General features: G+C 50.1%; 1 protein-coding gene across 3 annotated transcripts in view; it reads left to right on the plus strand.

Annotated features, from left to right (window-relative positions):
* TANGO6 (transport and golgi organization 6 homolog) overlaps positions 1 to 23,143 on the plus strand; it is a 93,855-nt gene that overhangs the window by 65,434 nt on the left and 5,278 nt on the right. For 2 of the 3 annotated variants that reach the window (XM_073308309.2, XM_073308310.2), the window contains 2 exons: positions 10,616 to 10,767; positions 18,510 to 18,623. In XM_073308309.2, coding sequence (XP_073164410.1) covers positions 10,616 to 10,767; positions 18,510 to 18,623 — 266 coding nt within the window. Of the gene's footprint in view, positions 1 to 10,615; positions 10,768 to 18,509; positions 18,624 to 23,143 lie in introns of those variants that run through there. The other variant, XM_073308311.1, reaches the window with a different exon arrangement.

Here is a 23,143-nt window from a genome sequence, read left to right on the forward strand (position 1 = left end):
CTCTCCCTGGTGAAGGGAAAACTTCTCTTCTACAGATTGCTGCAGAAGAACTGTGGGACTATGTTAGAATGATGGACTGCAGTGAGGCTGGAAAGCCTGCTGAGTCCTCTGCTCTCCTAGTCCAGTGTTCTTCCCTAGACCTTTCCCTTTAAAACATGGAAATGCTGGTTTGGTGGGATCCGCAGGTTCATCACTCTTGGGGTGGGAATTGGGAAGGGTTAGCTGGAGGTTTGCATTCTCATTGCCCCCATCTCCTCAAGTTGCCTGGAATGGAGTGTTGTGCTTTCACCATCCTCTTATTGTTCAAATGCAGTGTCCTGAGCGATATCCTTATGCCCAGGAATCTCGAACAAATGAGCGATTCTTGAAACCATGGAGTGATTCTGCAGATTCAGCACAGAGCATAAGTTATGTTCCCCTACTTCGCAAAACAGCCCCTGACTCTGTCTCCTCACTGGGAGTGGTTGATCCAACTCTTGAATGATTGACGCTCTTTCTTTACCTTCCTCCCTCCCAGCCATTCCCCTTCAGTGGGTAGATGAGTGGTTGGGGGAGGTGTGTAGACCAGTCCATCACTGTCTTTCACTGACAGAAACTCCCCCTTGCTGTGTGGTCTCTGCAGCATTTAGAATGTTTAACTCTCAGCTTCCCACTCAGCCGTATGGTGATTTGAAGGGCTTTTTGTTTTCCGAGGTAGAGTTACACCTCTTGCTGGTTGGATTCCTTTACACTGCTATCCTAAACCTTCTCCAAAAACCACCAACTGCAGGAAAATTCTTTTGGCTCGTAGACATGAGCTGCAACTGGCAAAGGGCCCTTTTTTTAAAGTTAATAACATAATTACACTGCAGTGTGTCAATGCTGTATCCTGCTCATTGCTGATTTTTCTCCTTTTTTTTAAAAAAACAAACCAGTTGCAGTTCTCCTCCTCCTCCTCCTCCCCAAAGCAAGGGAGCTGGTTTGGATTGGTGGCCTTTGCCCTGTTCCAGATCTGAGAGAACAGGGAGCAAGAGGCTGAATTTAAAAAAATAAAATGTAGGGCTGGCTGTGTTAAATAGACCATTCATGAAAATGTTCCCTGAGCTTTGCAGTTACCAAACCAGACTGGAAAGTCAGGAGATCTGAACGTCATGCATGGTGTTCAGCAATGCTAAGAATACGAAAGGGCAGGTTCCCACTCCAGCTTTGGCTCGGCCCTCTCATCTCTTATTAATCCTCCTCTTACTGATTGCAAGAGCCCACTAGTGGCAACATGAAATGAATTCCTTGGATCACAACAGCAAGATATTTTGCTGTACAGTGACAGCTTGCATTCACTCTTCCAGCCTTTCTTGAGTAGAGGAGGCTCCCAGGCCCATCTTGGCAGGGCGTGATGGGGAGACTGGGGCTTTTCCTGCATTCAGCCTAGTCTCTGGACTGAGGCTCTAGCAAGTATCGCTAATGTAGAGACCTAACCAGTTTTGGGAGGTTGAGTGGGGGCAGAATCGGGTATTTGGCCAATAATGGAGAAATAGCTGGGGAGCAGGGTCTTGTGTGGATGATATGTACAGGGAGATGTGTAATGTTGTGGTCTCTGGCACATACTTCAAGACCCTGGGGAAGGTCTTGTCTCTAGCCTCTCATGAGACGGGTTTGCAGTTTACAAGCCAGTTATGGAGAGCTTTGTCTGGGAAAAGCAGGGGCGGGGCCTGTGGTCCATACTTGAAAATTCAGTGAGGGATGCTCAGGAAATGGGGTCAGGTTTAAGATACCTGTGTACACTTAGATACCAATGTGACAGGCACCTTAAATCCCAAAGCTAGACAGAGCCAAGGTTTGCATTGGAAGAGGAGCTAAGTATTCCCTGACTCTGATGGTCAGCGTTTCTGAACTCTAAGACCATGTCTACACTACGTTTTGTCAGGGCAGCTGTGTGAAAAACCACACCACCTAGCTGACGCAGCTATGCCATCAAAATCCCCCCGAGAGGAGACGCAACTCCGCTGGTAGAAGAGTGCTTCTGTCTGATGTTGGGGGGTGGGGGGGATGTTATGCTGACAGAAAACTCCCTCTCTGGGCGTGTGCTGCATCTACACTAGGGGGCTTTGCCAACATAACCTGTCAACCATTTGTAGCATACACAAGCCCTTGATATGGTTGGTCGTCTTGACTTTTGCCTCATTAATACTATTATCCTCTAATGTTTTAAACTGGTCAATAGTTCTCTGTGGCCTCAACTCTGACTTCAGTTGTTTGGCTGGGATTCGTAGGTGACTGTCTCTGCCACCCATCGGGGACCTGCCATGTAGGAGGAATCAGCTCCTTGGCAGTCGATTGCAGCCCTTCGTCCTGGGTAGAAGATGGACCTTGCGATGCCCCTTGTTGAGCCTTGGCAGAACAGGGGCTCTGTTGTGACTGGCACGTGGGTGCCTCAGCCATCATGTGTCACTGTAAGGAGAGCACCACAGGGGCTACTGACATTGGGGGTTGGAGGGCAAGCTGTGATGTTGCCAGGCTCTCACCCATCTCCTCCAGACTACACTCTTTTACCGGTACAGTCCCTGAGACATTTAGTCTTTGGCATGTGCTGACTGGCCTGAGTATTTATAGACCAAATTAAATTAAACTGTATGTCTTTAAATTGTGCATATTGCAACACACTAAAGAGTTTATCCAGCATTTTAAACCCATCTTTTTATCTCTATATTTTTTCTCAACTTTGCCATGAATTGGAGCTCCATCTCCTCTGGGGAGACAATCCTGCAGCACAACTGACCCTTTTGTCTCCTTCAGAGTAGAAGGAAGGCTACTTGCAATGGTCTGATCACATCAAATGACTGTAGCTGAGTGGAGTTTGCCAATCCGTACAAGAACTAAAATTAGCCATTGGAAGAACTTTGTATTTTAATGTGAAATCAAAATGCCGGTAACATTTTTGTGTTAACATCTCATTTACCTAATATTGATTTGAAGCATCTGTTGTAACCAAGCTAATGTACATGGTTACATCCCCTGGCTGGGATGATTTAGTTGGGGATTGGTCCTGCTTCGAGCAGGGGGTTGGACTAGATGACCTCCTGAGGTCCCTTCCAAACCTGATATTCTATGATTCTGTGATCCAGTAGAAATGGACAGGCCGCTTGAGACTACACCCAACCTCTCACAACAAAAATAAATACACATGAATTCTTTCCATGTTGATTTTTGTAGCAGGAACATCCCTGGCAAAGAGCATTTCCAGTGTCGTAGCCATCCCTTCGGTAGTACTACTTCGGCTTAGCCAAAGGCCATTAACCCCATTTAGGTTCTTAGGCCGTGCCCACCGCACTGGTATCTGACTCCTCCCATGTGGTTGCTAATCTGAAGCAAATGGCGTGGACTGGGGCTGTTGTTTCTTTAAGAGGGTGAAAACTGCCTTGCGGTTGCCTCCCTGGGGCTCTTGTGCGGCTGGTGGCACAAACTGTCCCTTCCAGCAGCGCAGCCATGGGTACATGTTTGGCTCCTGTAACTTTGAAATACTTGGCACGGTCTGTCTGCCGTAATGGGCTGTCTCACTGCAGTGCTGAACAGAATACCCTTCCTTGGCTGGTCGGGAGCAAAAGTTGTTACCCACTGGTGGTTGGTCTCAGTGCACAGGTGCCCACATTACAACTGGCATTAGTTGTCAACCTTGGTAGAGAAGCCAAGCGTGGAAGAGCCACGAAGACTGAATCTTTCTTACCCCTAGCTGAGGTCTTTCCGTTCAGATTTGAGATGTAAGAGCAGGTCTGGGGAGCAACTGGTGGGAAGCTTGTACTACCCCTGTTCGGGCTGTGCTTATCCAGGTGACCAGGGATCTGAACTCTCTCCGATAAGAACAGCAATGGCCTAATGTTCCCCAAAGTGCATGGGACACTGAGAAATATAGACTTGGGTGGCTGCGTGTGCGCAAACCAGGAAAGCAGAACTATGGGACGACTGTAGAAATGTGTGGTTTCAGAGTAGCAGCCGTGTTAGTCTGTATTCGCAAAAAGAAAAGGAGGACTTGTGGCACCTTAGAGACTAACCAATTTATTTGAGCATGAGCTTTCGTGAGCTACAGCTCACTTCATCGGATGCATTCAGTGGAAAATACAGTGGGGAGATTTATATACACACAGAACATGAAAAAATGGGTGTTATCATACACACTGTAAGGAGAGTGATCACAGTGGCCCACCTTGATTATCACTGCAAAAGGTTTTCTCCCCCCGCTGGTATTAGCTCATCTTAAGTGATCACTCTCCTTACAGTGTGTACGGTAACACCCACTGTTTCATGTTCTGTGTGTATATAAATCTCCTCACTGTATTTTCCACTGAATGCATCCGATGAAGTGAGCTGTAGCTCATGAAAGCTTATGCTCAAATAAATTGGTTAGTCTCTAAGGTGCCACGAGTCCTCCTGTTCTTTTTGTAGAAACGTATGCAGCCTGCCCGTCCAGTGAGTGCTTAGTGAGGCTGTACTGGCTGCACTCGCGTGTCCCATCAAGACCGAGAGCTTGCTTCAGCATGCAGGTGGTTTAATATTGGTAGTATGCGCACGGTGCGGAGGCGGCCAGGGAGCTAGTTATCTCAGCTCCCAGCTGCTCCAGAGGAACAAGAGGATACATCATTCTTTCCCTTTTGCCCTCAAGACAGTGGGAAACAATCTTCATAGCAGGTTAAACTGTAGCAATCTGGGCTGGAACAAGAGCCTCAATACAGAATAAAAGTCCAATCAGTTGATCATTGCCTTCAGCAGGATATTTGACCCTGAATTTATGGCTGTAATTGTCGGCTCTAAGTGGTTACGAATAAATTATCTGTATGTCTCTGCTGCAGCTTCAGTAACCATGCCTAAGATGGTTCCAGGTTGGGATCCTCTCAGCTAATCACGGAGCTCCAGCGGAGTATTGTTGGGCATCTCCTGGTGGCCCTGTCCAGCCAATAACTGGCCCCTCACTAGATGATGATAGTACCAGAAAATCACTGACAACTAGTAGGACAATGAGGCAAAATTATAAAAAGGAAAAACAATTTAAACCATCCCCTCCCCCTCCCAGTGGTGCTGGCAGTAGCAATGATAGATTGGCAAGAGCTGGCCGGTGCAGAGAGAGGGTACGTTTCTGGGATAAAAGCCCCCGAGTGTGTGACAATTGAATCAACCGGATTTCTACAGCAGCGGAAACTCTGATTAAATGTTCCTCAGTAATTGGCCAGCTAGCCAAGCCCTGACAGAAGGGTCAGTCGGGAAACGCAGTCAGTTGGTGACTGGAAATCAGGGTTTATTTCTAGGGACCTTGCCATTCATTCTGTTCTGTACTATACTACAGAGTCCCTTGTTTGACTCTGGAGACAGTGGAGGTGGACATCGTGTGGATCCACATGCAGCACAGACAAATTAAACGGTGATTTCTCCTCTTCCCCTCCTGCTATGACACAACTGCCTTGGAGGAGAAACCTTTTGCGCTGTATTCTGCTCGGTTAGGGCTGAATTTTCATCTTGGGTAGCAGGCACTGCTTGCCTTGAAAAATCTCCAGTGGTGCTGGACTCTACAGGAGATGCAGCGCTGGGCTGCTTGTCTCTCTGAGGACAGGGCTGAGCCCTTGGTTGTAGGCTGTTGTAAGTGACAGTGTGGCACACAAACTTCCCATCCAGTGAGTGCTTGTTTGCACCAGCTTTAGCTCTTTGTCTCAGCCTTATTATGAAGTAGATTTTTGCTTCTGGCCCATGGCAGCAGATAGTTCAAGGCAAGTTGAGATCTGTTACCTGGCTGAAAGTACTAGAAAAGCAAATAGAATCTGTGTAACCTGATGCTGGTGTGTGTGTCACTTTGAATCACTGGCTGCACCCTGCTTATCAGCAAGCCTCATTTCGGATGGGGCAAGTGGGGAAAAAGCTCTTTCCTTCCCTCTCTGAGGTTTCCTGAAGGATTTACTTCATCACAGGCACATTAAATCTGCCACAGCTATGTCAGGGGAGACATTTCCTCTGGTTAGTCAGGGATTATCCGCCCTGCTCTGCAGGGGGAGGGGAAGCTGCTTTGTTCGTTCAGTAACTAATCCACCAACCTGCCAGTGCTGTCACTTGCTTTAGCAAGAGAGAGCCATAGTAATTAGCTTTCCCTCAATGGCATGGGCCTTTCAGTGCAATGCAGGGGAGGTGCCAGCCTACCAGTGCAGAGAAAACCCTACAATATTACCTCCAGGGGTATAGACATCTTTGCTGCATGGTACAGTGTGTGAATTCCAGAACAAGAAATGTAGCATTCTTTTATTTATATTAGTGTAGCGCCTAGGGACCCCGGTCCTGGACCAAGACTCCATGGTGCTAGGCGCTGTACAGACACAGAACAAAGAGCTGGCCCTTGCCCCCCAAAGAGCTGACAATCCTAACTGTAAGACAAGAGAAACAGATGGAGACAAGAGTCAGGGAAGTACAAGGAAACAGTGCAGGCCAGTATGACAGGTGTCGTCTCAGCACACCCAGCAGCCGAACCATTGTCAAGTGTTTTTAGATGTGCTGGCAAAGGAGAGTTTTACAGAGAGATTTGAAGGGGGATCATGAGGTAGCTTTGCAATGTTTCCAGGGAGCTCCTCCAAAATGTGAGGGGCAGAATGGGAGGAAGCACGAAGGGTCTGGTGTGAAAATGCAATGGACAGAGAAATGTTACAGATGGGCAGCCGTGTAGTGCGAGGGCACCATTGCTTTAGTTTATGGTGTTCCCAGAACTCTGCAGTGGTGGTAGCCCTGCTATTAACTGGCTGAAGTCTATCTGTGTAGAATTGGAGGATGCCAATGAGCAGTCCAGGCTGTGTGACGCTGATACAGCGCTGTGTGTTCTGCGCTGCTGTCTGAACTGAGAGGGAATCGCTTAGAATTCAAAGAGAGGTGAAGTTAACAATGACTTGGAAATGCATTGAGACGCGCTCTTGAGAACACCTCACCTCTGGTCCCCTGTTATGGAAGCCAGTCCTTGGTTCAAGCCATCTGCTGTTCAGAACTGGAGAATGAGGTTGGCTTATGTCTGGCAGCAGAAGCCCGAGTTTATCATGCCTACTGTAATAGTGGATGTTCTTGTTGTTGTTCATAGAAATGTTAAATCTTTGTGTGACTGCTGCTGAGCCTTGTGGTATCTTGTGGCAGCTAGTCCTGCACGATAACTCTGCTTGGCACATTTTTTATTAAAAAACCCCTTTTTGTCAGCTTTAAATTTTGGTGTGTTTCGGCTGCGTGTGTCCCCTTGCTCTCGTAGTATGAAGGACTAGACAACAGTGCCCGCTTTGCCCACTCTGAACCATTCATTCTTCTTCAAATGATGGCTCATATCCATTCCAATAGGTGTGTGCGCGCCGTGTGCACGATTGGCGGAAGGTTTTTCCCCTAGTGGTACCCAGCTGTGGAGTCCCCTGGAGTGGCATTTTCATGGCATTGTATATCGGTCCCTGCCGCCTGCTCAGTTCCTTCTTACAGCCTGTGACAGTCGTTGGAACAGCTCAGTCTCTTGCATTCACAAGTGCCTACCTACCCCTTTTCTTAGTTGTAAATAGTTTCATAGAGTGATAGTTACAGTAGTTTGTAGTTTCATAGTTAGCTAAGCTTACTTTGGGGGGTCCCCCCCCAGTTTTCCCCAGATACCGGGGCATGCCTCTGTCACAGGGGTTTAAGTCATGCGAGAGGTGTACGAAACCTATGCCCAGAGGTGACGCTGCTTGTCTTAAGTGTCTGGGAGAAGGTCAGACAGACAAGTGCTCCATTTGCAGGAGCTTTAGACCCAGGACTAAGAGGAAGCGGGACTATCATTTGAAGCTCCTCCTGATGGAGTCGGCCCTCAGCCAGTACCAGAAGCTGCACCAGCAGCCTCGGTGCGGGATGCCCCGGCACCGAGAAGGGTCTCCTCCAAGGAGCATCTGCACCACTCCCTGGCTCATAAAGCCAGTGCTAGCAGGCAGCACCACTCACAGTCCCTAGTGTCGCATAAGAAGAAGAAGGCGGCAGATGGGTTGTTTCCCCCATCAAGAAGCCATGAGCGGATTCCAGCGGGGTGCATCCCACGTGAGACACCCGTGGCCCGGGTGCCTTGTCTCCTTGAAGAATCCGCTTTGTCTGCACAGAGACTGGGGTATATCTGCTTTGGGCTGGGCCATTCGAGCCCCCTGCCATTCGAGCACTCTGTCTCCCACCCTAATACAACTCGCTGAACGTTCTGTGTCTGGACAAGAGGGTTGTACGTCTCATTAGCACATTTTCATCAGTTATGCAAAATTGCATCCCTACCTTTCTCTGTCCCTTGATCCCTTCCTGTGCCTCTCTAGACTGTCTCCTGGGCCTGGTTTAGGACAAGCAGGACTGCAACTCTGCCTCTTTGTCCCATAAGCCCTGGGTGATGCTTTAGTAGTTGAATTGAAATGCATGTGTGTGCAGTAATGCCCTCTTCTCATCAAGCAGAAGTGCATGCGAGAGGCATCTCCGCTATCTGGCCATGTAGTAGGTCAGCAGCAGAGCGGCATGTTTAGGGGCTGCCTGGCTCTGAGAATCAGCTAGGCCTAGAGCAGCACGCGGCAGCCTGCTAAGATCTTGTTCAGATCCAGGTGAGAGCGACGCTCTTCTCTCGAAAGAGCTTGCCCTTTTCTGACTCTTCCCTTTTCTGACTCTGCCCTTTTCTGGCCCTGATGTCCAAGGGCACGGCCCCTGACCAGGTTGGCTCTGTCTGTTGTTCCCACACCTATAGTCTCGGATGTACAGCCGGTATCACTGGGACCTGAAAAACTACCGGAAGTGAGCAAATGCCCCTTGGGAGCATGGAGTCTGAGCTCTCTGCCTAATGAGGCAAGATGAGAGCCGTCACACCAGCCTCTGTGCTCTGAGGTAAGGCAGGAGGTCAGATGAAAAGATCAAGATCCAACCTCTCTCTCTTTAAAATCTGTGACTCCAGAGTGAGGGCTCACCACAAGGATGCTCTGATATTTAGTGGGTGCCCAGGAAATATCAAAGACAGAGAGCTGCTCCCCAGCTGCAATGGAAGGATTCTCTTGGCCTGCTCAGAGATGATCCCTGCTCAACGCCATCTTTAGGGATTCTGGTGTGAACAATCAGTGAAGCATCCACTTTACTGACTCACCCTTTCCTGTGCTGATACAATGTCACAGTTGCTTCATCTCCATTGAAATATATTGCTGAATTCTCTTCTTCCCATTAAGTGCATGCTCTCGCTTCAGTGGTCTTATGGCTTTGGTGCCACTCAAGATTAGAGTTTTTCAGGGAGCAGATACTGGGAGGGCTGTGGCAGGAAGCCCCGAGAGAGGCACTTGAAGTCACGGGCCATCTAAAAGTGTTAATTTCCCCCACTCCATGGTGCAGTAGCTGCCTGTGTAGAGAACTTGTTAGCCTACCACAGTGTGCAACTTCCATTAACAAGTGGTTTTGCCACTGTATTTGGTTGAGAAGCTCTCACCCAGGTCTTGGACCTCAGTTCTGCTCCGGTGTGTGTCCCTCTGTATCGGTAATATCTGTGGATTCCTAGTAGCTGGCATCACAAGACGCACTGTAATAAATACCTGAGAACAACTCTCATTTGCCACCTGTGGGTCAGAGAGACAAAATGAGAGAGAAAAGTGTCTTCAGGTACTCATGGAATCTCACACTCTCTTTTTTTGTCCCAGTTGGTCTGTAATTGTTCTGTGTTTGTATTCTGCATTGTTGTCTCTGCACCTATATTTTAATAGTGCCCCAAATTAATTTTAGTTGTAGTGTGTAACAGTTTGGATTTCTATTTTCAGAAAATAGAATGCATGGCAATGCACCTGCCATTTTCGCAATGCTTTTGGCTTGATTTTCAGTTTAGTCACACAGGATGCATGTCCTAATGCCTATAAATTGGATAATTGTGCATGCAGGTAGCTAATTAGACACATTTGTGTGCACAGTTACCCAGTTTGCACATCCACAGTACTGGCACATGCTAATTAGATATAGATTTTTTGAACCTTTGGATTTTCTGAACTCTAGCCTTTAGCACTTCATTCTGATTTTGAAATTGTTTTGTTGTTGTAAGTGTTGAATTTGTAAAGGCTGACAGAAATTACAGACAATGGCGAGAACATGCGCAGCAGAGTGAAAGCCCCAGACACGGGTCTCTGTTTCAGATTACTGATTCAGAATGCTGGTAATCCACTCTTGGGCTGTTTTTCTTGTGTGCCTCTGGAATTGCTGCTAGAGACTAGGTCTGCAGAGTCCCTGTCTGAGACAGCACAGTGGTGCGTTGCTAGTGAGAACGCGAGTCATTTAATAATAAGAGCTGATCACTGGCTCACCTGCATTATCTAGGAGAGAAGCTGCTTAAGAGCTACATCTGGGAACTCTATAGGAAAGCATGGTACAGGAACACAGCCATGCTCCAACAGTCATGAAGGGGTTAAAACTACTAGACCCACTAATTTCTAATGCTGGCAACTAAAACGACTGAATTGAAGCAAGGGCTTTTCAATACTGCACCAGGAATGGGCTCAACATAGCGGGAAACGAGTTCTGAAAAGTCCTTCCCACTAGTGGAAGCATCTCCTGGCCTTTAAACTATTTGCTTTTGAAGCCTGTCAAATCTCTTTAAACCTGTGCTTTCTTCCTCTCTCTCCTGCAGGGGACATGAGCTGCCAGTACAGAGCTCCTCTGATTCATGCCTTCCTGAGAGGAGCAAGAGACCCGGATAGCACCCTGAGGGCTAGCAGTCTGTCCAACTTGGGAGAGCTGTGTCAGAGACTTCACTTCCAGCTGGGCTCCGTGGTTCAAGAGGTATCAACACTGTACATCTCCCCTATATAATAGCCACTTTCCTTGTATCTGTTGCCACTGGAGAGCGGACTTAATGACATGGTTACAGGTGTCTTCCTGCCGACCCCTCTCCTACAGAGTGGAGGCATGGGATTGGTGGAGGAGGAGCCTTCCTAGGGCTGCTGCATATCTTGCAGGTGCATTTTTAATTTCCTAATCTTAGAAACCATTTGTGCTGGCTGAGATGGGAATGAGGAGGCCGGTTTATACTCTGAGAGCAGTATGTCCTTTGAATGCAGGTCTTCGGGATCTCCCATTTCGGTCTGTTTATATATTATACACTGTGACAAAGTTCCTCCTCTGCCTTGGTGGGTCCTGCACTTTTTGGCGGATTTGCTCACCTCAGAGGTTCACGGCAGCCTTCAGTTTGGCCACTTCTGCTAGAGGCTCAAACCTGCCGTTCACTCAGCTAACCTCATCACTGGCCAGCATGTGGGAAATGGAGGACAATCTCCGCAGTCTCTGTTGTCTCACCTAGTGGGTCGGGGACAGGCCAGATCCCTTTCCAAATTAGACCTTCCCTTCTGGTGTTGCTCACAGACCAGGTCAACTCCTCCTGTGTCCGATCAGGAGTTGAGGGGATGGGGGAAACCCGGGCCTGCCCTCTACACCGGGTTCCAGCCCAGGACCCTGTGGATAGCAGCTGTCTGCAAGGTCTCCTGTATCAGCTGCGTGACAGCTACAGCTACAACTCCCTGGGCTACTTCCCCATGGCCTCCCCTCAGCACCTTCTTTATCCTCACCGTAGGATCTTCCTCCTGATCACGCTTGTACTCCTCAGCCCTCCAGCAGCACGCCTTCTCACTCCCTGCTCCTTGCACGCCTTCCACTAACTGATGGGAGGTCCTTTTTAAACCAGGTGTCCTGATTAGCTTGCCTGCCATAATTGATTCTAGTATGTTCTTAATTGGTTCCAGGTGTCTTAGTTAGCTTGTCTGTCTTAAATGGTTCTAGCAGGTTCCTGATTGTTCTAGCACAGCCCCTGCTCTGGTCACTCAAGGAACAGAAAACTATTCATCCAGTGGCCAGTATATTTGCATTCTATCAGACTCCTGTACCCCACTGGTCTGGGTCTGTCACAACACGCAAAAGAATGTAAAGGTTGCAGAGTCAAGCACTCGGGTTAAGAAATGCCAGAATTAAGGTTGCCTATAACCTTGATTTGGCCACCTTGTGTGTATGCATTATAACATAGTCTTTAATTAAGTGCTCCCATGCTGTTGTTTCATAGAATATCAGGGTTGGAAGGGACCTCAGGAGGTCATCTAGTCCAACCCCCTGCTCGAAGCAGGACCAATCCCCAATTTTTGCCCCAGATCCCTAAGTGGCCCCCTCAAGGATTGAACTCACAACCCTGGGTTTAGCAGGCCAGTGCTCAAACCACTGAGCTACCCCTCCCTCAGGACCCCTCCGTCATTCAGTGCACAGGATGGACGGTGCCTGCTGAATGAGCAGCTATTCGATATTTTGTTTTATCCTCATTGTTTGGTGTGTGACTCCAGGTCCTATTTACTGCATGCTAGTCAAGTCCTGTTCTGATACAGAATACAGCTCGCCATCTGAGTCCCAGCTCCCAGTCTCCCTCCCTTGGCTCCTCATCCCAGTCTCCTACCCCTGACGCCTTGTCTAATTTCAGTCTCCTCCCTACCCCTTTCCCCCCTCTCCTGGTTCCCAGTGTCTCCCCCACAGTTCCCAGTCACTCTTCCTTGACTCTTCACCTCAGTCCCCCATCCCCCCGCAACTCCATACCTAGCTAGTCCTAGTCATCCCTGCCCCTAGATTCCTTGTCTAATCTGTCTTCCGCTCACCTGTTTTCCCACTCCCCAGTTCCCAGTCTTGCCCCCAGCACTTTGCCCCCTCTGCTGCCCCTTTCACATGTTCAGCTCTTGTCCCCTTTGCATTCAAGTCAGGCAGCTTCCTCCTCCAGCCTGCTGGGGTGCTGGCAGGTGGATCACAGGAGAGAGTCTCCCTGTCAGTTCCGGTACCCACCACCACAGTGCTCCCGGCCAGCTGGGAACAAGAACAGGGAAAGTCTCCTTCAGCCTCTGTGGCCCTGGCCTGGAGCATGCTCAGTGCAGACAGAATCTTCAGAGAATGTACCTGTTGGTCCCTTCAGAGCATGTGCAAACTGAGCATTTCCAGTGGCCTGTCACTTTACCAAATCTGGGCAGTTTTCACAGGAGCAGAAACCTGCACAGCTCTGACACTGGGGGGAGCCACCATCTGTGCCACATTTCAAGCCCTTGCTGTCAGACGCACTATAGCTTCTCAGTTAAACAACGGAAAGAATATTTTAAACATGGGCAGAACAATGTATTTTTCCCTCTTCTTGTTCTCTGAATCAGTTGAACAATTTTTGTTGGTACTTTTATTCAGTCTGAGGCAGACCCCTGGCACGGAAAATTTCAGCCCAAGTAGTTAAAGTTTGGCAACTGAAAACAGGGTCTTATAATGGGAAGCGTCAGGCTACCAGCCCTGCCTATAATAATTTCACTGTGGTACAAGATCTTAAAGCATATTTTGTACCTGCTACAGGCACCTCGTCCCAGTTAATAGCATCTCATTATGCTTTTCATTGCTGCAAAAGAGGAGAGTTCTGTGCCAGTTTTATCCTAGTGGCTGGGGTGCTGCAGTCGGAGCACTTTGAGGAAAGGCTTTAGGCAAGGTTCGTTTATATCAGAGGCACAACAAAGGTGGAGTTCCCCCAGCTGCTGTTCTCCCTTGAATTTTTTTCAGGGCCAGAGGTGAGTTTCTCATTTTTCCCTGGCTGATTGTAACTGTTTGGTGTGTTGGAGGCAGTGAACCTGCTACTCTGGCACTAAACCCAGGAACACCGTGTCACTCACTCAGCCCTGAACACTGCTGAGGCCCAGAAGACTCTGGGCTTGCACAGCCAGTGTGTCTGCAAACAGGCCATTCCCAGAGTTGTTCCCTTCCCATACATCACTCCTTTCTGTGGAAGACATGTGCAGCCCCAGGTGTGTGCATGGTCCAGGGCTTTAATTGTTTAGGAACAAACCAACCAAAAATGGCCTCTCAATAGCCATGTGTGAAGAGCACTTTCATACATAGATCAAGTAGTGAACTGGCAAATGTCATTCCACGTTAGCACTCTTTGCACATGAGGATCCGGGAAGCTGTCTCTTCCCTTCCCATTTGCAGTCACCAGCCCTCACCTCCCTTCCAGTTGTGCTCTCACACCTCGGTGGCAACTGGATTAATCACGTACATGAAAATAACATTAAATATTTTCCTAGTGTGTTTCTCGCTGTATCCAGCTGCTAGTCTTTATTATGTTGGAGGAGAAGAGCCAGCACCATGTGACCAGACAGCTGTATACTCCTTTCCCCTGCCCCAGGTTGGGAACTGCTACACTCGAGACTGTAAGCTCTTTGGGGCAGGGACTGTGTGTTTGGGCTTAGCACCGGGGTTCTTTCTCCATGACTGGGCCCCTAGGCACTGTGGTGATATAAATAACAGAGCAATGTTCCTGCAGCATAGAGCCCCGTAACTAGCGCCATGGACAATAGATGACAACATTGAGTGCAGCTTGTCGCAGTTCTGTTGCCTGCTCAGCGGTGTCTGTGCGGTGCCCTCTCTGAGCACAGGGCTCAGGTGTGTTTGGCGGCCCAGTGACACCATGCCCCGCACAGAGAGGTGTGGCCCATCAGTAGATAGTGACGGTGGGCCTGGCAACCTGCCGGGATCCCAGGGATCAACCTCATTTGCATAAAAGTGAAGCTCCCTGGTGCCTTTGCTGAAATGGAAGTGTTGCCCATCAAGACCATGCCATGCTCCAGCCTCTCCTCCTCTTCACACACATTCTTTGCACCCAGCATCTCTATATTAAAGGCCAGGGTACCTGCGTCTGCGCCATCCGGTGCAAAGTAGGGACACTCCTAGTTTGGTGGCCTGTGTCTGGGATGATACTGAGCTCTAGTCTCCCCAGGGTGCTGAGAACTAGGAATCTCTCCTCCTCATGGCCTGTACCAGGTGCTGATACAACTTTATCTGTGCTTCCTAATCGGAAGCTGAGGTGCCTGGAATAGTGCGCTGCAGTCTTCAGGGCCTCTTCTCCTAAGGCATTGTGTTGGGCTGACAGAAATGAATGTGATTTATAACCACCCTCCCAGGAGCAGGGAGAGGCCGTGTCATTGTCGCTTGTGAGCTCCGGTACTATGGCAACAAGTGCTATGGAAATGCTGATAAAAGAGAGAGAGCCTCCTCTCAGGGCCCGTCAGCCACACACGGGTCAGTGGCGTGCTACAGTAGGTTTCCGCAGAGGCATGTCAGTGCAGGGCCGGGTTTACAGAGCAGAGATGGGGCCTGCGGTAATGCTCCTTTGAATGAGCAGGCTATTAATGAGTTTAAAAGCTGAGATCAGCACCATCCCCGCTGAGTGAGCAGAAGGATATGGCTGAGGCAGGTGCTCACTAGGAGGCAGGGAGAAGTGTGAGCACATGCCAGAGGACAAACAGGTCACCTCTGTTCTGTGCCCAGCTGGTCTGATCCCTTTTCAGACCCTATGGCAGGTGGAAGTGCTTCAGGGAAGGGAGAACTGCTGCAGCAGCAATGGGAGGCTCTCTGCAATCCCCTCTGCTTGTGAGTTGCTTCCCAGCACGGGCTCTTCCTGGGGATTGGCTGGGTTAGTCCCAGCCTGCTTGAATTCTGGATGTAAGCGTAAGGGCTGGAAGCAGTGTGGAGATGCCAAGTTTAGCCTGCTGGCCAGGGCATTCCCACAGTGCCCGAAGAAGCTGCTTTTCCAGTGTTTCTGTAGTAATACATCCTGTGAGCTGTATGGTCCCATATGAACATTGTGTTGGCTTAAACCTGGGCTGTGCCTTCCCACACAGTGCTAGGCAGCGGGCTCCCATCTCCCTGCCAACCTCAGAAGAATCACTGGGGCAGATAGTCACTGGGCTGGAAAGCTGGGGGGATCTTGTTACTGTTCAGGTAGATCTCCAGTAGTTTTGTGTTTAAGCTGGTCCAAGGATTGAAGGGCTTGTGTATTGGCAGAAAGAGAAGGCTGAGGAGCTCCATCCGGATATTGCCCTAGGGCTGAGTCCTGCAGGGTTGCAGCCCCCCACCCCGCCCCCCCGAAGGTGACCCACTCACTGATGAGTGAGTGGGCACTATGAATGTGCCTGAAACAAGCTGTCGGATCCCTACAATTGTGTGAAACTAGCGCAGGTCTGTTGTGGGTGCTTCCAGATCACTTTAAGCCCTGGCTCCAGCTCCATTCTTCCCTGAGCCCTTAGTCTCTGGCATGAATAAGTATGTGGACAGGTCTGGTGCAGCCCCTCTGTGGCTGCTGTGTAAACCCCTTCTGGCTCTGCAGAAGGCGGGAGTCCAGCTGAGATGAGCAGGCATTGCAGCAGCCAGCTCCTCTGTGAGATGCACTCTCCAGGGTGCGGGGGGACTAGGCACTGTCCTTGAACAAATTGCTGATACTCTCATGCTTTTTCCATTCTGTTTGGAAATGCACCAACCAGTCACGGAAAGTGGAGCATGTCTGTTAATGTCAGGTAGTGCTTTGCAAAGCTGGGATCTACTGGAAGAGAACAGCTTTAGGCACAAGTGCAGTATGCGCTGGATGATGGGAATTTGGGTCTGTCTCGGCCCCAAAGCTGGAGGCAGGTGAGTTAGAATCTCCCAGGAACTATGGCAGCACATGTGAGGAGGAAGGCAGGTCATGCTCCCAGGCACGACCCAAGAAAAGAGTCCATCTGGGTGGGGCCATGGAGACACACTGGGTCACGGGCTGGGATGTGACTTGTAGGACTTCGCTGTTCAGCTCTCTGCTGGTCTACCTGTGCCTGTGAACTGCTGAGACTGGTTCCCCACCACTTGTTCAGAGGCTGCTCTGGGAAACCCTTCTTAGCCCATACGTTTCTGGAGGATCGGCTAGCATCAGAGGCAAGCCAATGCACTGGTGTGGCTAGAAGCTGTGTGGTCAGCAGCAATGCCAAAGCAGAGTGTCCGCAAGCAGCTGGCAGAGCATGCCTTTCCGCAAGACAGACAGATGTAATGAATATTTCCCTCCTGCCTCTGCTCACGCATCAATCTGGTAGTGATAGCGTTTGACAAGATGCCAATGCACCGCATGTCAGCTATTTCAGGAACATGCTAGCTCTGCAAACTCTCCCTGCTGTTGCTGATTATCTAATTAGACTCTTTAAACTCTGCCTGCCTGCTGAACAGCAGAGAAACACGCAGTCTGCATAGCTGAATCCCTGTGCAAGTGAAGTCTCTCTCCTCAAGGTGGAGATTCGCTTGCTCACTAAAGGAGTGATCCAGGGCTGCCCATGTTTTCTGCATGAGGCACTTTCCTTTTGGGCAACAGGTTTTCCTCACAGGTTTTTAGATGTAGCTGTTCCAGAAAGTCTCACTCAAGCAATATGTGCCCCCATTTCAGCTACTTTATAACAGTGAGACGCACTTTGGATTGCTCAGTCTGTATGACAGACTCTTCAGTACCTGTTCTGGGTCATAAAAATCACCTGTAGTATCCGAAAGGGGGTTTTAAATAATAAAATACCCAGTGTCTCCCTATGACCCACAACATCTGGCACTGCTGAGAGAGCGCCCGCCTCCTGGGGGAGAGAATCGCAGCACCATCCAGTGGCCCCGAGAAATGCAGACATCATGGATGCCAATGCCCAAACAAGGGAATATATGAACCAAAACCAGTCTTGTGCCACTGAACGATTCAGAGGCCAGGAGGTACCTTATAAATACCTAGGCCAGTAGCATTCCTTCTCAAACCTTCTAAGGAGTGGGAGTACGTGACCTGGCCACGCTTGGAATCCTTTGTTATACAATAGCTTTCTCGTCGCACAGTCTCCGCTGCTTTCCTGGGTCCCAGCTCAGCTTTGCAGCCCCCGTTGCCCTGACAACACACAGAGCAAAGCCTCTCCCAATCCACGGGGAGCCTAGTGGCGTCTGCACAATTAATCAAATCTGGATGCGTAAAGTTAGGTGCCCAAATCCACGTTTAGGCCACTAAATTGATCTGTGTAAAGGTGCTAAATGACCCAGCTCTCACTGAAGTCAGTGGCAGTCTCAGGAGCTCAGCACCTTTGAGAATTTGGTCATTTTATTTAGGAATCTAACTTTAGGCACCTGGGTTTGAAAATGTAGGGAGCCAGCTTGAGAGGCCAGAGGTCTTCTGAAATTGTCAAGAGGATTTCCCCCGTCCCATCCCCTGAAATCACAGGGAGTGGGACATCATCCCCCGCACCAGCAGGGAATGCTGAATGAGCAGCCCCATACCTCGGCTGGCAGAAAAGGCAGGAGAGCAGCATAACATCTGTGTCAGGAGTCTTCCCACTCCTGACACAGCCCCCATTGCCTGCAGCTTCTGTAAAGACCCATGTCATGGGGTGCTCTCTAGCCTGCTGGGCCAGGTATGCCTTGGTTTTCGTGGGCTTGTTTCTGCGCCGAGTTCTCCTGCCTGCTCTGGAGCTGCAGGTGGGCAGGCCCTGGGGGCTGTTGCTGCGGCGTTTTCCCTGCTGTGTGTATGCCATGCCTTTGTGGATCTGCATGTTACAGTCACTGATATGTTTTCCACATCATGTGTGGGTGTGCTGACGGGTTCCTGACTGCACCCCCGCCCCGCCCCGAGACACTGCGGTGGGAACGACGGAACGTGGCAAAGGCACTGCATACACTGACAGAGTTCTCACCCCGGTTTGCCCTGCCAGGTGACCTCCTGTTTGACAGCCGTAGTTAAGACTGATGGCGAGGCTGAAGTCCGAAGAGCTGCGGTCCATGTGGTGGTGGTGCTGCTCCGTGGGCTCAATGAGGAAGCGACTGAGGTAAGCCTCCATCCCTGCTCCCAGAGCAGCCTCTTGGCAGACTGACCCTCACTCCTGGCACCACGCTGCTCACACATTCTCCCTGGAGCCTACGGTCAACACACCTGGTTCCTGCCACGTAGCAAGGAAACTCCCAAGTGTCTCCAGACCCAAGGGTCCTGCCCGCTGCACCCATCCCAAGCCTGGTGAGCATAATGTGCTCTCATACAGCAACTTACTGAACTCTCTGGGTATCTCTGAAGCAATCTCTAGATAGCAGCCGTTCAGGCTCTGATTGTGCAAGTTGAGTCACTGGGAAGGGTTACGAGAAACATTTCCTCTAGACGTTGTGGGCAGTAAAACCTAAGGTGTGGCTCTTGGGAGCCTAATAACTCACAAGGTAAATTTCCATGTCTAGGCAACAGCTAATGAAAGTGTAACGGTGAGTAGGAATTCATTCCCCCTGCAGGGTTTCCTGCCTAGCTCTTGGGCCGAGCTCTAAGATTAGTGCACAACGGTGTCTCCTCTTATTGTCTGCATGTGCCAGTCCCCAGCAGGGAGCGCCCCCTCTGCAACACCCAGGAGTTCTAGAAATCATGAGCCCTCTGTCCTGGTTTCGTGGCTCCTAATGCCCAGACCTGTTCAGGAGTCACCAGCATGAATGTAGTGAAATATTAAGAGAACAGTAATTACCCTAAAAGCCACAGACTTCCTCTACTTCCCAGCACCCACTGTTAATGTTCTGCATTAACACTGATCCCAGCTTCCTTGCTTGCACAGCAGCTCCTGGGTATTGGCTGTTCCCCAGAGCAACCTCCCTGCATTGCTATAGCAAAGGCTGTCTTCCTGCCATGACCAGAGATTTTACTACCATCTCTGACTGTCTAATCCGTGCTAGTTCTGACATACGAGAGCACCCAGGCCATGCTGCTAGCCCTGGGCTGCTCTGTTCCTTTTCCCTGATCTTCCATGTGTTTGCAGAGAGTGGAAAAGAGCAAAGCCACCAAAGCTACAGCGTCCGGCTGGGGTCAGGAGCAGGCCCAGCACCTGGAGAAGGGGAAACACTGCACAGAATGGGCAGCACTTGCTGTCCACATGAGCTCCCCAGATCCCTCCACTGTTTCCTGAGCTGAGGCTTGCTGCTCTGTGCAGGGATCTCTGTTGCAGCAGGCTGCATGCAGTGGGAGGTCCCAGCCAGCTGGGGAGTCTGCAAAGCGCCAGTGAGCCCTCACCTATGGGAGAGACTGTGATGACTGCCTCTCCTTTGGTCTGTCCCTGGATGAAAGCCCAGCTCTTTATCACACATTAGTAAAGCCTGTGTGCGGAATGACCCAGCCACTCCACCAAAGATGTCAGAGCAGGATTGGTTCTTCACTGGTGTTGCTGAACTTTCAGCTAGTTTATCCCCTTTGAACTGTACTTCTGTGAAGTCAGGAGCTGGTCTGAGCCAAGCTCCATCCCCTGTAATAACCTACACGATCGTCTTGGGCACTTCAATGTGCAGCAGAGAGCCATGCGGTTTCAGGCTACGCTGCCCTTCCTTGCTGTCTGCTGAGGCCCCTTGGATTCTTCCCTTGCAGTGGATTTCTAGCCATAAAATCCTGCTGGGTAGTGCCAAGCTGCTCTGTGCTACCTCCTGCATGTGGGACCCGGAGGGGAGGACTCACTGGGTCAGTGTGAGAGGGACCTGCTAACGAAGTGCAATACAGCGGGTGTTGGGAGTTGTGCTGCCAGAAATGACTCGGTCCTGCTGAACGAGCTAGCCCCATATGAGTGGCAGTAGGCTTGTTATACAACAGAACTGGCCTGGGCAGAGGTGATGCATGGCCAATATGCACAGCCAACAGTTTTACAGTGCAGCTCCCTTATTGTGCTGAGAGCTGGCCCTTCTGGCGTCCACAAGGCAAAACAGAGTATTAAGAACATACGAACCACCATACTGGGGCAGACCAACGGTCCATCTAGCCCGTTATCCTGTCTAGTGCCTGAGGCTTCAGGGGGAATCTACAGAACACGGCAGTTTTGAGCGATCCATCCCCGTTGTCCAGTCCCAGCTTCTGGCACATGGGGATCTGTAGTTTCCACCAGCTGGACTTCTGTATTCAAGAGCGTGACAGCTGATACCACCCTGATAGCATGCCAGTTGGGTGCAGTGCTGGTACTCCAGGCATGTTGTCAGTGCAGCCCTTTGTGGGGCAGTCGGAGCACCCCAGACGTGGGCGCTGTGGTGGGTGGGTGGGTATCGAACAGCGCGTCACTGTAAAGGCTTCCCTGTAAATGCTGATGCGATAATATGTAAAATCTGGGAAGTGTCGCTCTGGATTTCTTGAGTTCACTAGAAATCCCACGTCAGAGCTGAATGTTTTGGTGGCAAAGAGCAAATCCCATCTGGGAAGCTGCATGTTGTTCTCTTACACCAGCACACTGGACAACGTGCAATGGTGGCAACAGCTCTTACGCCAAGGTCCAGCCCAGCAGTGGGTCTAAACCACGACGGCTCCTTAGTGTCAGCGAAGCGTGCTCATGGCTGCCAAGAGCACCCTGGCAACAGGTGACTGGATCTGAGGCCTGGCTGCAGAGCCTGCACCTTGGCTGCTGCTGCTGCTGGGGCTTGGAGGGGCTCTGCCTTTCCAAGCAGCAGCTCCCTACCTGGTTGTCTCACTGCAGATTCTTTCTACAATGCAGGTCACTGTAGCTTACACCCAGAGAACCAACCCCTGGGGAAAGCAATCCAAACCAAGTGCAGGGCAGCCCCCACAGCCCCTTGTCACACCCCGCACATGCTGCGCTCACTGGAGAGGCCATAAAACTTAAAGCCAGGACTTCTGCGTTCAGACTGTGCTACTGTCCTAGCTTCACCTCCTTGTGGTCCCTGCACAGGCTGAGAGCTGCCCTGCAGCTTCCTGCCTTTTCTTGTCTTATGTCTCCCCCACCCACAAGTTGTTTTAACACCTTTTTGAGTGTGTGTTGGCACTGGCTGCAGAATGGGCTATCGGCTGACCCAGCCTGTGTCCTCTGCCGAGCTATTCCCCCAGTAAGTGCTCCACATATAGACAGAGGCTCACTGGAGTGCACAAATGAAAAGAACATTTATATGAGGGTGACTCACGCCCAGGTTAATTTTATTCCTCTGCAAACTTTCAAAAACAGTCATCAAGGTCCTTGATAGGCAGAAAACAAATGAACACGCCCCCCCCATCCTGGGCACTGCCTGTTGGTGCTCCTCCCCCGCTAACTGTCTGCCTCTAACCTTTCTGCTTCCCCCACCTCCAACAGATAGCATGTGGCATCAGCAAGCTGCCCTACTGGGGCTGGTGCTCGCTCTGCTCCAGGCTCAGAGCATTGATTGTCACAGTTCTTGCTGGGAATGGAACACTTTCTCTCCTGGAAAAAGAAGAGGAGGACTTGTGGCACCTTAGAGCCTAACCAATTTATTTGAGCATAAGCTTTCGTGAGCTACAGCTCACTTCATCGGATGCATCTGATGAAGTGAGCTGTAGCTCACGAAAGCTCATGCTCAAATAAATTGGTTAGGCTCTAAGGTGCCCCAAGTCCTCCTCTTCTTTTTGCGGATACAGACTGCTACTCTGAAACGTCTCTCCTAGGGCTCTCAGCAGCTGGGGCAGGTTTCCTGTGGCTGATACCATTGACCAGAGATTGAGAGCATCACAATCTCAGCTCTATTACAGCAGCTACATTTGCTTTACCACTTCCCGTCACTCATAGGCAGTTTCCCAGTGTGCTTCGGCTGTGTGTGGTTAATATGCTTCTCTCTGGAACCTGGAAGCTAGAGAGCTGGGTGCTGACTGGGATGCTTACTTGCGTTCCTATTGCAGGTTTGTCTGTATCCACCTCTACCTAGTAGGTGTCTGATAATTTCTCCTCTTGCTAGCTGCTTACAGGGAAAAGGAGCTGCTCTTTGTCCCTCCACCCCCTCAAGAGTGTCTGCAAGCGGGGACAGATTTCTATAGCTCTCCACTCAGGGAGAGTGAATCCTACTAGCGCCTGCCTCTGCTGTGCCCATATGTAGTTTTCTTGGGCAGCAGAGTGAAACTGACATTCTTATTTGCAGGGCTAGGGACAGAATTCTGGATAGAGGCAGTGAAACTGACCAGCGTGGAGTTAATCTCCTCTGCCACCCTAGGGGAAAGCTGTGATCTGCAGCAGAGGCACTGGAGCTGTCTGCAGTCTCAGGAAGTTGACACTGCGTTGCTTTACATTCAGTTCATATTTCCAAGGTTTTTCCCTCCCCTCCCCTCCCAAGGGTTAGAGTTAGCAACTTTTGCAATGGAATATTAATTTATAAAGAAATTGAAGTTTCACATACACACCCCTACCTGTGCCCAGTCACATTCCAGTGAATGCTTCCCACTTGCCATGGTAAAGTGGATTTGTCCAGTCCTGGTTATCTGTCCCAGTGTAGCCAGGTGTGTCAATTTCTCTGTGGGGGAGTGCTTGTCAATCTTGCAGCCTTTCATTTCTTCCCTGTTGTTTGGCTGTTTGTAAGGTTTTATTCCTGTGTGAGCAACATGCTATATAAA

The sequence above is a fragment of the Lepidochelys kempii genome, chromosome 12 (assembly GCF_965140285.1).
Source record: "Lepidochelys kempii isolate rLepKem1 chromosome 12, rLepKem1.hap1, whole genome shotgun sequence".
Lineage (NCBI taxonomy): Eukaryota > Metazoa > Chordata > Testudines > Cheloniidae > Lepidochelys > Lepidochelys kempii.